This window comes from Heterocephalus glaber, unplaced genomic scaffold (assembly GCF_053883595.1).
Source record: "Heterocephalus glaber isolate CG9 unplaced genomic scaffold, H.glaber_assembly_v1.0 deba00001472, whole genome shotgun sequence".
Lineage (NCBI taxonomy): Eukaryota > Metazoa > Chordata > Mammalia > Rodentia > Bathyergidae > Heterocephalus > Heterocephalus glaber.
Genome location: NW_028258315.1, coordinates 82,857,273 through 82,874,082, shown reverse-complemented (window position 1 = coordinate 82,874,082; position 16,810 = coordinate 82,857,273). Strand labels below are relative to the sequence as shown.

The 16,810-nt window shown below is 36.8% G+C and overlaps 1 protein-coding gene across 2 annotated transcripts in view; it reads left to right on the top strand.

Moving 5' to 3' along the window:
* The window catches only part of Kcnh8 (potassium voltage-gated channel subfamily H member 8), a 347,961-nt gene that overhangs the window by 131,575 nt on the left and 199,576 nt on the right, over positions 1-16,810 (top strand). For both annotated transcript variants that reach the window (XM_004864270.3, XM_087182236.1), the window contains exon 3: positions 6,172-6,303. In XM_004864270.3, coding sequence (XP_004864327.1) covers positions 6,172-6,303 — 132 coding nt within the window. The remainder of the gene's footprint in view (positions 1-6,171; positions 6,304-16,810) is intronic.

Here is a 16,810-nt window from a genome sequence, read left to right as displayed (position 1 = left end):
TTCATTCGATTTGTCTACTTCCTTTTGGCCTTCTGTTGACCTCAAACTTACATCATGGTTTTCTCATGGCTTGCTCTAGGAGGACCTGGAATAATACACCACTTCTTTAGTAGTTAGAAGGAATATTGAGTAGCACCTGGTAAGCAATTCCTTAAGAATTGTTGTACAATCCTGCACCCTCTTCTTGCATATTCTCCCACACTTCTCCTCTTATCCTGCTCTACTTTTTATTTTACTATAGTATGTAAGACCTTCTAATAAATTATATTATTTACTTATATATCATGTTTATAGTTTATTGTTTTTCTCTCCAAATTAAAATATAAATTGAAGGCATAAGACAGAGATTTATTCTATTTTGCTTACTGGTGTAGACAAACAGCCAAAACAGTACCTTTCAGGAGGACCTCAATAAATATGTATGGAATGGATGAGTAACTTTATGTCTAATTGCTTACAATATAATCTCCAAATATTTTATTCTGGGCTCTAAACTAGATAATTCTGGAATCCCATCCTGTCTTTTCCATACTGCATTCATGTAAGCATTATGTTTGTTTATTGGTAAAACAATTATTCCCATTGCCCAGAAAAAAAACACATGGATTCATTCAATTAAAGCCCTATGCAATTAAAGAAGGTTAACTTAATCTTCAAACTCTCATTCAATTGAAATTCTTTCTCACTGAGCCAAGGAAATCTGAAGAAATCTTGAGTTGTTTTCTTAAAGTTGGATATCAAGGGAATGAGTTTATATCAGTGTTTTGTTGTCGGGGAGAAGTAGCAATCATCAGTAGCAATCATGGAAACAAATCTGTAGGATTAGAAATCTTCCTGCCCATGAACAATGATAAGTCACATATGACCTTGTCTTCCTCAAGGATCACTGGAAAAAGAGAGCCTTGACTCGGGCATTTGTCGGGCCTAGGGTGCCTTTGCTATTTCCAGTCTCAGAAGAGATATGTTCTGAGATGTTCCTGTGTGTCCTGTGTAGAGCTGCCATGCTCCACACATCACCATTCTGAAGCATCCCAGGAGAGTATGAAGAGAAACATCCCGGGAGACGGGATCAGGCAAGGGCTACCAAAGACACGGCCTGTGTAGGCTGAACCAGGGACAGATGCTCATTGCAGAAGGGTGAAGCCTTCACGTATTTTCCTGAAGACACATTACTTGTCAAACACCAAGAAGAGCTAGTGAGGGTGGAGAGAGGTTGATTTCCCACGTAGCTGTGGGTAATCTAGAAACCATCCTCTCCGTTTTAATGTAGCACTTTCATCAGTTCATCTCTTCACACTGCCTCCCCCACTCCTGTTTTTCTTTGTAGTCCCTTGAAAATAGAGTTTGCATATTGATGAGATTCTGGAATTCTATGCTAATGATTTGCACAAGCTGTGACAAGCCATTGACCCAGGGCCCCATGCTTTCAAAGGGTTATTGGAAAACACATGGGAGGAAAACTAGATCCAGAGGAAATACTGCTGAAGAGCAAGTGAGAGGTGACCAAGGCTAGAACAAGGTGGGAACACAAGTGAGAGACTCTGTTAGGTCCCACCCTTTCTGCTATAGACACCAGGGTCCTGACATTTAACTACCATCGGAAGCAGCCTTGTTTGTTCACTTGCAGCTGTTCCCCCACTGCTATCCTAGTGTATATCCCCTGGACAGATTTCTAAAATTGACCAACCTCTCACTACATCATAAGTAGCACTGAGATAATGGTTTTAGAGAGCAGGACTCATTAGACTTCATGTGAAATGTGAGAAGCACCTGAAAATGCTTATAGTCACACAACACTCAGTATACTATATATATATTTTTGATATCGTTTCATAAAATAAAGGTCACATGTATTTATCATTAAAATACTATTCAAGCTCCTGCTTAACATAAAAAATGTGAGGGCTAGGGATTTAGCGCAGTGGTTTCGTCACCTGCCTCACAAGCACAAGGTCCCGAGTTGGATCCCTGGTACCAAACAACAACAACAAAAATGTGAGGACATGCAAAGTGTTCATATCCCACTTTGAGCCACTGTATTACATTGAGCAACAAAACTACTTCCCATCATGACAGCACAATCAGTGAAGAAAATGGAACCACTCACAACTCAAGTTTCTTTATATCTGTACTTTTCTGTATTAAATCATGGGTTCATGACGTATTAAATCATGGGTTCCTTATTATTAGTTTCTTTTTTCTGCCAAATATAATTTGTGCAGTGGTGGGTGGTATATGGAAAGCATATGAGTCATTTTGCAATTCTAAATATTAACAAATCAAAATCTTTTGCACCTTGCTTTTGGAATCAGGAAAAAGGAAGTGCCAAAAAAGAGATGTGGGATAGTCTATTCATTCCATTCCAAAAGTAAACTTTACCATATAAGGTATAAACCCTGTTTTTTCTCCATCAATTGTATTTATCCATGGAAATTAGAGGTGTTATTAACTTAAATCCTGGCAGAGCCTCATTTGTTCTGGCACTCCCGACTCACACAATAATTACTGCTGCTATATACAGAAGGAGTTAAAAATTGACACAAGATTGCTGCCCTCTAACCCTGCTCTTACGAGTCATTCACATCTCTGAAGTCAAGGCTAAGAGACTTGGTAACTCCCATGATCACTGTACAAGAAATTTATTACACTGGGCCTGAATTGCTTTTAACTGAAAGAAGTTGATCATCATCATGCTCATGAGTAAGACAAGAAAAGTCATACCATAGTGAACAGTTTTAAATTATTGAAGACATCTAAGGTTAAAGACATTGTGGGAGAGCCAGAATGAAGGTCTGGTAGAGAGATTTGGGAAATGGGAGAAGGGAAGAATAAATGGGCTAAGAGTGAAGGGTCTTGCTTTGAATCTGACCAGTACCTTTTGGCATCTACCCTCTCTTTTTGGAAGAAGAAACTCTTCGCATATGTTTTGTTCTCTAAATTTAGATTCCCAAATTAAATTGGTAGTGCAGTTGGTGTGGATAAATCTAAAGCAGCAGATGAAAGAAAAAAGGAAGGAGAGAAAGATGGTAGGAAGGAAGGAAGGAAAGGAAGGAAAAGAGGGAGGAGAAAGGGAAGGGAGGGAGGCAGAAAAGGGGAGGGGAGGGAGGGAAGAAGAAGGAAAGAGGGAAGGACAAAAGGAAAGAAATAGATCTGCATGCCCTTTATATTGTTTTCCTAAGAATTTTTTGTCATATAGACACTGGAAATGCAGACCCCATCCTAGTTCATGCCAAGTCATAAAAGTTGAACTTAGACAAATCTATATTAATAAAATCTCATTGAATTTATAAAATGCAAAACATTACATCTCATAATTTAAAAGGTAAAATTCAAAGAAATTTTCAGTTCTCCCAGAACATAATGTGAAATGATGGCTTTGCATAAAGAGCTGATTAGATAATATTGCTATGTTAGCAGCTATTTCCTTGGCTTTCACCTCATTTTGTGCTTTTTCTTCTTTCCAAAGTACATTGGTGCACCTGGGTAGAGGCTCTGTGGCATCAATAATGATGCTTGTCTGAGAGCAGAGATAAAAGAGACTTTGAGAAAAATTAATAGCCTACTGTTATTTGATTATATTCTTGGAAAGTAGCTGATGGAGAGAGACCTCAAAATGTGAACCAAATATCAGAGTCATCATTCTGTGAGTCCTCACTGTTACTTTCTCTAGGATCTGATTGTTAGCTTAAGCTGAGGGCTCTTTGTTTCTACCGTAGTCGCAGCATTAGTGAAAAAGCCTCAAAAGTTGAAATGGTGCTGTAGATAAAATTTGAAATAAAAACCATTCTGGGGTGATGGTGACAACAATGTTTGTTCAGAGCTATTGCTCATTTACACTCTACACTCATATGAGTCACAAATGCAGGAATTAATTTATTATCTCAGCATTTGGGGGGATACTATCTCCACTACTAAATATAGATATGAGGACATTACGTGGAGAGAACCAAGTTCCAGGGAGGTCAATTGACTGACATCTAGTCACATAGCTAATTAGCATTGGGGCAGTGGTCAGAGCCCCAGTTTCCTGGATACTGGTAATAGAGTATTGAAAATGAGGTTTCTCTAGCATAGATCTTGGGCCAGCTGAATGAAAGGTGAAACCACATGTCTAAATCAAAAGAGCAAGCAGGAAATCAAGACCCTCAAAGTGTTAGGAGGATATGGGGGAGCAGGCATACTTTATTGTACTTGATGCATACTTTATCATATTTAGTAATTTCCATGTGTATTTTATGATAGCAGAATATTAGACATTTTTATTGTAAATTCATTCACATTCAAAAACTGTACGACCAGCTATGATAAAATACAATTTTTACATAGAATGGCCTCTAAATATAGATCAATTGCATCATGTTGCATTCAAAGAAAAAAAATAGACTCTAGTGCCTGCCTCACAAGCACAAGGTCTAGAGTTTGGTCCCCAGTACCAAAAAAAAAAAAAAAAGATTTTTTTTCCCCATTTAGTTTATTGGTACACTTTAGGTATACAATACAGTTACATTCATCATTGGGATCTTGTACCTTTACATGATGTGTCTTGGTTCTTATTTTTTCCCCATTCCCCTGCCCTCCCTTCACCCCCTCCACCCTTCCCTATTTACAAAGACTTTGTTTCCATTTTTTTCCTTTTCTCATATTTTTTCTTTTCCCTTCTTTCCTTTCCCCTACCCTTCCCGCTTCCCCTACTCCTTTAGACACTTTCTTCCTATTTCACAATATCAATTATACATTTTGATTCTTATTTACACTTTTAGAAAAAAAAGATTCTAAGGCTAGATAGATATATCAGCTGTGTTGGAAGTTGTCAAATCTGACATAGTATATACAAAACAAGTCAAAATATCAGATATTTCTAAATCTTTTTTTAATCTTATACTCTGACTTTGAAATTAACTCTCGAATAAATGAAAATGCATAGTACTGAAGTCTCTTTCCCCATCATAAAAAATCAAGGAAAAATATGCGTGAATAGATTAATAGTTTTATTTTCAATTAAACAACATCTATCATTTTTATCATTTTCAAATATTTCTATTCAGAATCCCTTTTAGTAGGAAATATTATGCAGGAAGGTTTGCATATTTTTAAAATGCATATTTTTGACCACCCCCAGGGCTTGTGACAATAAAATACATATTTTAAAGTAGATAAAAATATTTAAGAATATAAGACTTAATCAAGACCCTTTGGCTACTATATTTTCGAACTGAAGTCTTAATGGTGGTTATTTTCTCATGGTTATTTTGCTGAAAAAGAGGAATTAATTTTGATTATTTTGTAAATATATTCTTGAAATGTAATATATTGAAAAATATATGTTTTAAGAAACTGAATATATCTGTGTAAACATCATGAAGTTCATGAAGCAAAATTTAACCAGCATCCCAGAACTCCCTGTTCTGTGTGTTTTTCTGTCACTGTCTTCAATAGTAATCCCTAAAATGACTTTTAACACCATAGATTAATAGTTTTGCCTGTTTTTGTACTTAAGTGTAAATGTATTTATATTTCATTCCACTCATTTGTGTTTGGCTGCTTTTGCTCAAAATTATATTGGTGGTATTCATCCATTTGGTTGTGAATAATTATGTCACCCATTCACACTGATGTATAATGTTATATTGTAAGACTAAAACATCATACTGCCAAAGAGTTGTTAAAATATGTGTATTAATTTGAAACCAGCCCCAAATGTATGAGAGTCTAAAAGACTCCTCTCAAACTTGGTATTTTCCGTCTTTTTAACTTAGCTGCTCTAGTGGATGATCATTGATTTTTAAAATTGACTAAATAAACCTAGAGCAAATTCAGACCAAATAAAGTCCTTCAGAACCACTGTGTGCTGGGGTGAGATGCGGCCAGGTCTCACAAAGTGGAGTGCTTCCACATGAACAAGCTCAAAGAAGAAATATTATTTGCATGACGCCTGCAGATGAACAGATGAACATTTTTGTTCAAAACACTGCATTATTTTTAACAAAGCATTTCACTTGGGAATGAAGAGATGCATATGGGCTAGATATTTATGGAATCTGAAAGCTGACATTTTTAAGGTGGAATGGTGGGGTAGAAGAAAACAGTGAGGGCTTTATTTTTATTAATGATTGGGCTTTTTAGAGAACAAACAGGAAGCAATGGCTATTTGTCTTTTCATTACTGTTGCAGGGTCTCCGTTTTGGTGTCTGCTGGATATCGTCCCTATAAAGAATGAGAAAGGAGACGTGGTACTTTTTCTGGCCTCATTCAAAGATATAACAGATACAAAAGTGAAGATTACTCCAGAAGATAAAAAAGAAGGTTTGTACTGTTTTCAGAAAACATTGACAGATGGAGTAACATTTTGAAATTGTTACTCAATAACTTGGGGAGGAAAAATTTGCCTTTTTAATAACAGCAACTGATAAATATTCATGTCTCTTAGCAGTCAGTATTTTGTGTGTAATCCAAAATCACAGAGGCTCACATACATTCATATTCTCACCTTTCTAATGAAGACTCATTTGACAGAAACCAGAAGTTCATATTCCTACATTATTGTGATGAGAATGAGAAAACAATATATCACAATATAAAAATGTACACTGCCTCATTTTATTAGGTAAAAAATAAATTGCTAGGATAAGTGAAGCCAAGAAGATTGGATGATAATACCTCTCTCAGTTTCCTCTAAAGTGCTATACCTCAAAATGTACAAGTGCAAAATTTTATTTTATGTTCGACATTAAGAATTCTAGAGGGTGTTAGAATAGCATATTGCAAACAAATGTGTGTCCTATACCTTACTATATATGACAGTATAATAGTTTAAGACACAAACAAGCTTTGCAAATCTTTTAAAAGGATTTATTCTATGAATGTATGTTGCACATATTTTAGCTTTTGTTTACGGCATAATAAACAGTTCCCTTCATGTCACATATGCCAACAAAAATCAACCCTGAAAAAATGCTGATTTTATTTGTTTTAAAAAGAAGTAGGATTAGATATTCTAGTAAGCAGAGAAAAGGTGATTTTGGTGTATGGGTTTTCTATGTAATAAGTTCCTTACTAGAATCAGCTACTTGGTATTTTCAACAATTGTGGCTTTTTTAGGAATGAGCACTTCTCTTTTTTAAACTGTGTATGAGTATTTTAAATATGTCATGTCTCTTGAAAGGACAGTCTAAATGAAGAATTATCACAGTGTGGTGTCCCCACTCCTAGCATTTGAAATCTGTGCATATACATGACTGCTTTTCTGTATGTTTGCATGAAGCTGTGACATACTTTAAATACATAATGGAAGAGCAGACTTACACTAAAGTTACTTGGATGTTAGAGCAAGTGTTGATACCTGTCCAATGTCAGTTCTGCAGAGATAAATGGAAAATTGGTGTGTGCAATTTTTACTACTTTTTTCTTTTACTATTTTTTTGTAACATAGGAAAACAAAAGATAAGTATTTCAGTAAAATTATACCTATGTTGTAAGTATATATTATGTACAAAATGTGAATTGTTTTTGTTGTTTGCCTCAAAGGCAGTTTAGTGAACCATTAACTGACTTGCTTTGAGTATGAAGGCCACACCTAATGGTTCCAAAATATTGGCACTCACCTGTAATCCCAGCACTCTGGGAAGCTGAGGCAAGAAGACTGTAAATCCAAGCCCAGCCTGGGCAACTTAACTACTTTCTTAGCAAGACCTTATTTCAAAACTAAAAAATAAAAAATGGCTAGGCCTGTAGTTCAGTGCAAAGTCCCCTGGGTTCACACCCCAGTACCACACACACGCACATGTATGCAACCCCCACCCCCACCCCCCACCTCACATCATCTTGTGTTTTCATGTCTGTTGGTGAAGACGAGTTCGCCATCTTGGCTAGCGGTAAGGGCTAAAAGGGGGGAAGTGAGCCTATTTGTTTGAGGTTTGTGACAGCTCCATGACAGTGCTGCTTTTCAGCCACTCGGGTTTTGAATCAACTGAGAAAAGAAAAAGAAGCAGATGGGAGCCAAAGTATCACCTTTATTTTAAATAAAATTAATAAAATAAAAAGGGCATATCTTCAGAAGCAAATGAGCTTCCCCTCAGTGAACCCAACTTTGAGGCAAAGCCGTACCGCAGCCAAAAATTAGGCTCTGGGGGTCATGCAACCCTAGAGGGTTCACAGCTGCACCTGAAAGACAAAGAAGAAAAAGGGGCCACCTGCGACATGTTCACGTCTCCTTCCAAACTCAGATCAGATGCGTCCTCTTTCCCTGGGGTAGATGGGAAAGCACAGAGAGTAGTGGTTACACCAGCGCTGCTGCCTGTACGTGCAAGGTTGTACCAGCCATTTGGGAGTGCGGGATACGTGTTTTAAGACTGTGCGAGCAATGACAACTGTAACAATTCCAAATTCCATCTTAAAATGAGTTTCACATTTATATTGAAATAAATACGGAAAGTGTGCATAGTAGTAGTCCCATCTTTGTTGAAGAAATGTGTACATTATAAAGATAGTATCTTCCAATTTTTAGTAAATAAAAAGCACTTTTAGTATTTAATTATATTTTGTAAAATAATTAAAAATTTGGAAATATCTGGTAGTAAATTCTTAAATTTTTTTAGTTTTGATGACTTTGTTCCTTAAAGGGTTATTATTTCATTTGAAATTAAGTACTATATATATCAGGAGTACCTTTTTTTCTATTGCTTCTTTTCATTTGTCCCACAAAAGTATGCAGCATTTTTAGAGAGGAAAAGTAACTACTGCAAGTCAGTTTAGTTATAAAATGATCATTAAGTAGACATTTCTATTTAATGGAGAAAACACCTTAAAATTCACTAGTTGATGGCATATTTTCCAGAAAAGACACACTTTAACATGGTATTTTTAGAACCTCAAGATAAGCATTTGAAAATCATTAAAATGTCACTGTATAAGTGGAGCAGTATGGAATCCCAGCCTCAGAAAATTTTAAATCAGCTTCTGGCCTGACTTGACCCTTCGCTGTATCATAGGAGTTCATGAAAGGGGTATTAATTATTTGTGTCAATTAAATCAATTCCCTGCAAAGTTATGCAGTGTACTTCATTTAAGAGATACAAATTGTGCGAAAAAAATTTTTTTTGTCAGCACTGGTGATCAAACCCTGGGATGTTTTATTGCTGAGCAACACTTTTGACCCTTTTTACTATTTTATTTTGAGACACAGTCTCACTAAATTCTAGCTTTAGACTTGAACATGTCACCCTCCTATCTCAGCCTTGTAAGTACCTGGGATTATTACTTCTCAGCCTTTTGGCTAAGCTCAAGTGTAGCAAGTACCTGGGATTATAGGCATGTACCATTGCACCTCACCTGATTTCTTTTTTAAAAAAAATTCTAGTCATTTATCTCTGCATTGCTTTAGATTTTATTTATAATGAGGAAAATACATTTTATAGAAAAGGCTGCATAGTTCAGAGTACAATGAAGACCTTCCAAAAATGAAGAGCACTGGTAGAAAATCAACACAAAACACAAAGTACTGTTTGTACCTGCAGTAGCTTTCAGCTGGTCATTTGGTTTGTGTGTTTGCATTCCTGTGTGAGTGAGAGAGAAAGAGGTCAGCTGAAATCTGGAGAGTTTTTCCACCTTTAAAATACTCTCCTCAGCCAGTCGGCTGGGAGTCTGAGGCAGGAGGATCGCTGCGAGTTTGAGGCCAGCCTGAACTACACAGGGAGACCCTGTCTCAAAAAATAAATAAAATAAAATATTCTTTTTGACATATTATTTCCCCCCCCCCAAAGTGTCATACCACTAACTTCTATGTCCACATCTAGCATTACTTACCGAGTGAACTTAATATGAGGTGATGTTTACATCTTTCCTTATTGGTAAGATATATTTTAATATAAAATTTAGGTCTGTATATTAATCACATTGGCCAGTTAAATGTCTTAAAAAGAGAGAGAGAAAAGAGAAACATGAAAGCTTCTCAACATAAGTAACTGGGTAGGCAAAGTCTTTCTGGTCACAGGATCCACAAAAGTGGGAAAAAAATAGCAAAACCTTTCTCAGAGTTGCATAATGGACATTTGTAATTAAGTAACTGAGAGAAGGCTTTAATTTTTTAAATTAATTAAAATCTAATTAAACATAGTTAATTAAATAAACTTAATTTTAAAGTTACATTTAAAATTTAATATAATTGTAAACATAAATTAATAATACACTAAGTAATTCAGTAAATATTAACTGAGCACCCACTCTGGCTTCAATATTGAATTGGGATTTGGAGAGGTCAAAATGGAGACAGCATCCTTTGGCTCCTGTAACTCTCAGCTGGAGACTCATTCCACCACACATTGGCTGTTAAAATTTAAACAAGGCTCCTTACCTTTTCAGAAATTGAGTTTCCTAATTTCTTTCTGTGTTCTATATGTTTTACACCAAACAAGACCCACAGGTGTTTATTGAGTCAATGTTTAATGTTAAATGCTTTACTTAAATTGCTTAATTTGTCTCTCATTATAAACTTATGAAATAAGTATTGTTCTATTCCCATGAACTTAAATAATGTTGACAGGTAAAAAGTGTTAAAACTAAGATATATATTCATGCAATCAGACTCCAGGGTCTACATTCTCTTCCTCCCTTGTCCTTCATCCCCTAGCGCTAAAGTGCTGTGGTCATGAAGAAGACAGATCCAAGAATTGCACTTTAGTCTGCTCGGTGATAGTAGAACAGCAGAAATGATAAACTTCCCTCACAAGGGGAAGAAAATAGGATGAGGCAAGTGTATGTTGGAGCAGACTCAAAGAGAACTTCCCAGGGAAAATAATATCGAAGTAAATCTTGGAAAGATAAGTGGAATTTTATGGAAGGGGAGGGATGTGAATTCCAAATGATAAAATAAGTATTTGACTTTTGTTCAGAAGAATATAAAAGTTGGGGAGTTGAAGTTTGACCACAGATAAGGAGGTTTTAAATTCTACAGACGTTTTATACCCTTCTAAGGAGTTTAGGTGATCTGGAGGTATACCTCATAGTCAAAACAGGCCAGTCTTGAGAGTGGAAATGAATGAAGAGGATTGACAAATTCTCAGGTTTGAGTTTAAGGGCTGTTATGCTCTTCTTTTTCTAGGAGCTTGAGTTTCTGCATTAGGTTATTTATTTGAGTTCTTTCTTTTTTACTAATATGGGCATTCACTGCTATGAATTTCCCGCATAGAACTGCTTTCATTGTGTCCCATAGATTCCTGTACGTTGTACTGGCATTATCATTTACTTGTAGAAACTGTCTAATTTCTTCTGTAATTTCCCCTGTGACCCATTGGTTGTTCAGGAGGGTGTTATTCAATTTCCATGTATTTGTGGGAGTTTTGTGGTTTCTTATGTTATCAATCTCCAATTTTTTTGCACTATGGTCTGATAATATTCAGGGGGTAATTTCAATTCTTTTACATTTACTTAGACATGTCCTGTGAGCTAGCATGTGGTCTGTTTTGGAGAATGACTCGTGTGCATCCGAAAAGAATGTGTATTCTGATTTTGTGGGGTGGAACACTCTGTAAACATCTATTAAGTCCATTTATTCAATAGCTTCGTTCAGTTCTAGAACTTTGTTGTTAATATTTTGTGTAGATGATCCGTCTATTTGTGATAGTGGGGTATTGAGGTCTCCCACTACAATATTTGAGGGCCCCCTTAGTATTTGTTTTGTATAGTTGGGGGCATTCGTATTTGGTGCATATATATTTATGATTGTTATCTCTTCCTCTTGGATTATTCCCTTCACAAGGATGTAGTGACCATCTTTGTCTCTCTTAATTAGTTTTGCTTTGAAATCCACTTTGTCGGCAAATAAGATTGCTAACTCTGCTTTTTCCTGGGTTTCTGTCACATGGAGAAACTGTTTTCCATCCTTTTACTTTCAGTCTATGAATTTCTTTTTGAGTTAGGCATGTTTCTTGTATACAGTATATTGCTGGATTTTGATTCTTAATCCATTCTGTCAGTCTATTTCTTTTGATTGGTGAATTGAGGCCATTAACATTGATAGTTATAACTGATAGATATTGACTTATCCTTGTCATGATGTTTTACTATTGTTGGCTCTTTTTTTCTTATTTTTTTTCCCCTTTCCCTTTAGTATCCTACCTTGCTTGGTGGTTCCCTCTGTTGGGCCTCATGGAGTTGTGACCTTCATTGTCTTTTTCTATGATATTGCTTAGAATTGTTTGGAGTGCTGGTTTGGTGACAATGAAATTTCTCAGGTGTTCTTTGTCCTAGAAGTGCCTAATTTCCCCATCAATTTTGAAAGATAATTTTTCAGGATACAGTAGTCTAGGTTGGAAGTTATTTTCCTTTAGGGCTTGAAATGCTTCAGTCCAGTCTCTCCTTGACTTGAGCATTTGTGTTGAGAAGTCTGCTGTGATTCTGATGGGCTTTCCTTCATAAGTGATTTGTTTCTTTTCGATAACTGCCTGCAGGATTTTGTTCTTCTGTTGGGTTTCTGGGATCTTCACTATTATATGTCTATGTGTAGATTTTTTTTATCATGGCTAGTTGGAGTTCTATATGCCTCACTTATCTGTATGTCCAATTCTCCACCTCGGTCTGGGAAGTTTTCTACTATTACTTCTGTGAACAGTTTTTTTTTTATGTCAATTGTACTTTCTCCTGTTTTTTCGTGGACTCCTGTAAGTCTTGTGTTATTCTTCTTTGCATCATCTAGCAGCTGCTGGATTGATTTCTCATGGCCCCTTACTATTTTTAAGAAATCTCTGTTTTCATGGTCCTTAACTGCAATCCTGTCTTCTACATCTGATATTCTATCTTCAGATTCTCTTAATCTGCTGTGCATGCTTTCAATGGAGTTTTTAATCTCCTTAATATCTGTTTGAATCTGTTTCATGGATTCCATTTCTTTCTTATGTTGGGCTATCATTTTTTCCATTTCTTTCTTATGCTGGGCATTCATGGCTTCCAGTATGTTTCTGAGCTCATCTATTTTTTTTATCTGTTTCTGTTCTAGAGCCTCTAATCATGTCTTTCACTCTGCAGTTATCTGGGAGATTATTTCTGCTTTGAATTTTTCTAGAGCCTCATTCACCTGTTTTGTTACTTCCTGTGCTATCAGTTCAGGCTGTCCAGGTGATCATGTTTTTCTATCTTGTTTCCCCCCAGAATTTGGCTTTTGTGGGGTGGAAGTCTGAGTTTGTGCCTTACTTAAATGTTTTGTCATTTTGGTTTTTGGTACTGCCCTTGGTTTAGTTCCTGGGTTGATACTTTGAAGTTGCTTATTGTAAGTGTCTTTGTTGATGTAGTCAGAGCCCTTATGGAATGATTGCTTCTCAGAGGTGTCTTCCAGATATAGCTGGTCTTTAGGTTTTGAGTCTCTAATGGCTCTGAGGCTATCTCATTTTCATTATACCAGGAAGGACAACTGATTAGATCAATCACAACACCTTAGCCCAAGTGATACAATCAAGAACACAGTAGCATCAAGTACCTCTTAGAAAATGACAATTTGTGGTACTTTTTAATCTATCACCTTTACCTGTGTGAATTAAATCAAAATCAAGGAGCAACCCTACATATGTTTATAGTGAATAAACTCTTCAATATAGCAACTTTATCCTTCAGCATGGGGAGTTAGCAGGAGTTGTGGAGGGAGGAATTAGTAGGTAGAAGGATAGGGGAAGGTTAGCAGTGAGGCCAGAGGACACAGATGAGAGTATGAAAGAGAAGAAAAGGAAAATAAAGAAGAAATGTGAATTAGGGCCAGAATAGGAACACAAAGGGAGGTGAAGAACAATGTGGGGCAGCAAGGGAGCGAGGGAGAGAAAGAGAGAGAAAGAAAAGAGAAAAGAAAGAAAAAAGAGAAAAAAACTTTAAAGGAATAGAATAAGAAGAAAAAAATTAAAAATAAGAGCAAAAAATAGTGGTAATTTTGAAAATAACAAATAAAAGATAAAAATTAAGGGCCTCCTTCAGGGTATGTCTCTGCTGTCACAATAGACAATGTGGGCAGCAGTGTGCAGTTATAAGTCAAAAAGTCTCAGTAAGCCAGTCACAGACCCGTGAGATTCAGGCAGATTTCTGGCTGCAAGTCCCAAGTTGAGCTCCCTGTCCTCCTGCAGGGTTGAACTCTATAAGATTCTAGTGCAGGTTCAAGCTGCCCTTCCCCTGAAGATAGTCCAGATTCCGATGGGAGGTACTGATCCCTCCAGCTTACCAAGTTCAGTGGTCTGGTGTGCCTTTATTGCAGAGATTCTCTTCACTTTTCCAGTGGGCTTCAGTTTTCATCAGGGAACCTGAGAGAGGCCCTCTATATTGTTCACTTCTGCAGCTCAGGACAATGGCCTTTATGTCCCCTTGTGCCTCTGTAGTGTGGTAGCTGCACAGCCAAGAGGCCGGAGGTAGGGGGCAGGCATTGATTTCTGGTAGCATGATTCCAATCTCTGACAATGGCCTTCTCTTTTTCGGTCTCTTATAAGGTCATTTCATTACAGACAGCCATGTTTGTCGGCCGCCACCCAAGCAGGCAAGGTAACTGCTCCCACTTGCACACAACCCGGACCCTGGGGACTCAGCTAAATACTTACTTATTAACAAATTTTATTAGAAGACCTTCACCTATGTAACTGTATTTAACTTCCTCTGAAAGTTTCTCTCCCCTGTACCCAGTTTGACTTCCCAAATATTTTTCACAGCAGTTCATTCAGTATGCTAATCTGGTTTTCCTTTTAATCCAGTTGAGTATAATAATATGTGCCATGTTTTTCCAGGCACAGGGCCCAATGCAGTTATTTTTGTTTATGTCTTGTAGAGTGTCCCAGATTTGCTTTGAAATGGTGATTGACACTGGATTATTCAGCATGTGACAACAACATCATCAGTTATCATAGTCTTGGAGAAATCTCAATTATATTTCTAAAAAATGGGCACTTCAAATTTGTCTTGAGAATTTGGGGGTTGATATGTGAAACTTCTTACATTATCTTCAATAATAATACAATCAGAATTCAAATAAAATGGCGTTTCTTGATAGTCTAACTTTTGGCAAGCAGCAGCAGGTTACTGGCAGGTGCACTAAAAGGTTTTGTTTTGCTTCTGCTGCTACTAATTATTTTTAGAAGAAGTAATGATAATCACTAATTTCACTAATAACTGGATATGCATTACATTTAGTTGTAAAAACCTGAAAACCCATGTAACACAAGCTTGAATACAAAGGGCTTATTTTTCTCATATTTTGAAAAGTCTTGATGAGTAGCCCATGGTTGGAGTAATGGCTTTGCAGTACTGGTGGGCATGAGGGTCTTTTGGCCTTTCTGCTCTGCTCTTCTTAATTTGCTGTTGTTTATCTTCAAACTTGTCACTGCATGGGTATAAGCTACCTGCTACTCTGTTAGAAGCATTTCTGCAGTTCAGTCAGTAAAAAAGAAAAGGACAAGGGGCAAGAAATTCTTCCTGTGACGCTTTGTCTTTGCAGGGATTTTTTTCTGTTTGCCTTCCCTTCCTGCCAGGCTTTTCTATCTATATGCCATTGACCATAACTCTGCTACATGGTCATGTCATCTCCAGCTTCAAGAGAACCTAGGAAATCAAAGTGCTTCGATTTGGTTTATGTGCTTTTACACTTTAAAATAGGCAAAAGAGAAAGTATTTGCAAATGATATTGGGTCAGCTAGTACAGAGTGTCTATCATCAATACATCATGTATTTACTGTTTAACACATGCCAGGCTGATTATCTAAGCCTCCTACAAATGCAAGAGAGTGACTTAGAGACAAGAAGTAAACTACTGAAGTCCTCCTTGCTGTGAAGAGGCAGAGAAAGAATCAAAGCACAGGACTGTCTGATCTCAGAGTTCATATATTTCCACCATGTCTTCCACCAGGGCTTCTTGTGAAACAAATCAGGGAGACCTGGAAATGAGATGGAGAGAGAGGTGGACATTTCTCAGTTCCTTCCCCAAATCACTACACGTGATTATCATTAAAACACATTGCTCAAACACCAACTCACTTTACCATTCCCATCTCTTACATTAAGTCCATAATAGTCAAAAGTGTGGTATGAAAGCCTGATACATCAGCATCATGTGGGAGTTAATTTGAAATGCAAAATCTCAGGTCCTACAAATCAGAATTTGAATTTCAAAAGATCATCAAGTGACTGATAGGCACATCCAAGTTTGAGAAGCCTTGTGCCACACACTTCTCAAAGCCCTTTCCTGACAATCCAGACTGTAGTAACCCACCACTGGCCACTGCGAAATGTCACCGTGTTCATTTTCACAATATTTATGCCTGTCTGAAACAACTTTTCCAACAGTTGGTTTCTCTTGTTGTTTGTTCTCTGCTTGATTGAAATTGAAGCTTCACTGGGGAACAGAATTTGCCTCTCTTGTTGTGGATCCTTTTCCGACATTTACAGAGTAAGTGTGTGACACATACTAAGTGCTCAATAATTATTTGATAGATGGATGAATATATGAATGCATAAATGATGTCCAATTTAGGAAACTTGGCTATTCAGAGATAAGAAACAGCATACCATTCTTACTGTTTCAAAATAATCAGATTATAATTATGAAAACTGCATGTCTCAGGTGCACAATCTGATGAGGCCACTCTATGGCAGTGTTCTGCTTGATTTGACATGTATTTATCTAAGCCTTCTCCCTTTCAAAATGTGTTCTTACTGATAGTCCTGAATGCCTTTTCATTTCAAATAGAATTTCTGTGGTTAGTTAATCTTTTTGTTCTTGTTGACTTTTCTGTCTGTCTTTCAATTTCTGAGAATCTCCATTTGGCCACATTTTAAAAGATAGTTTAAATCATTTGCT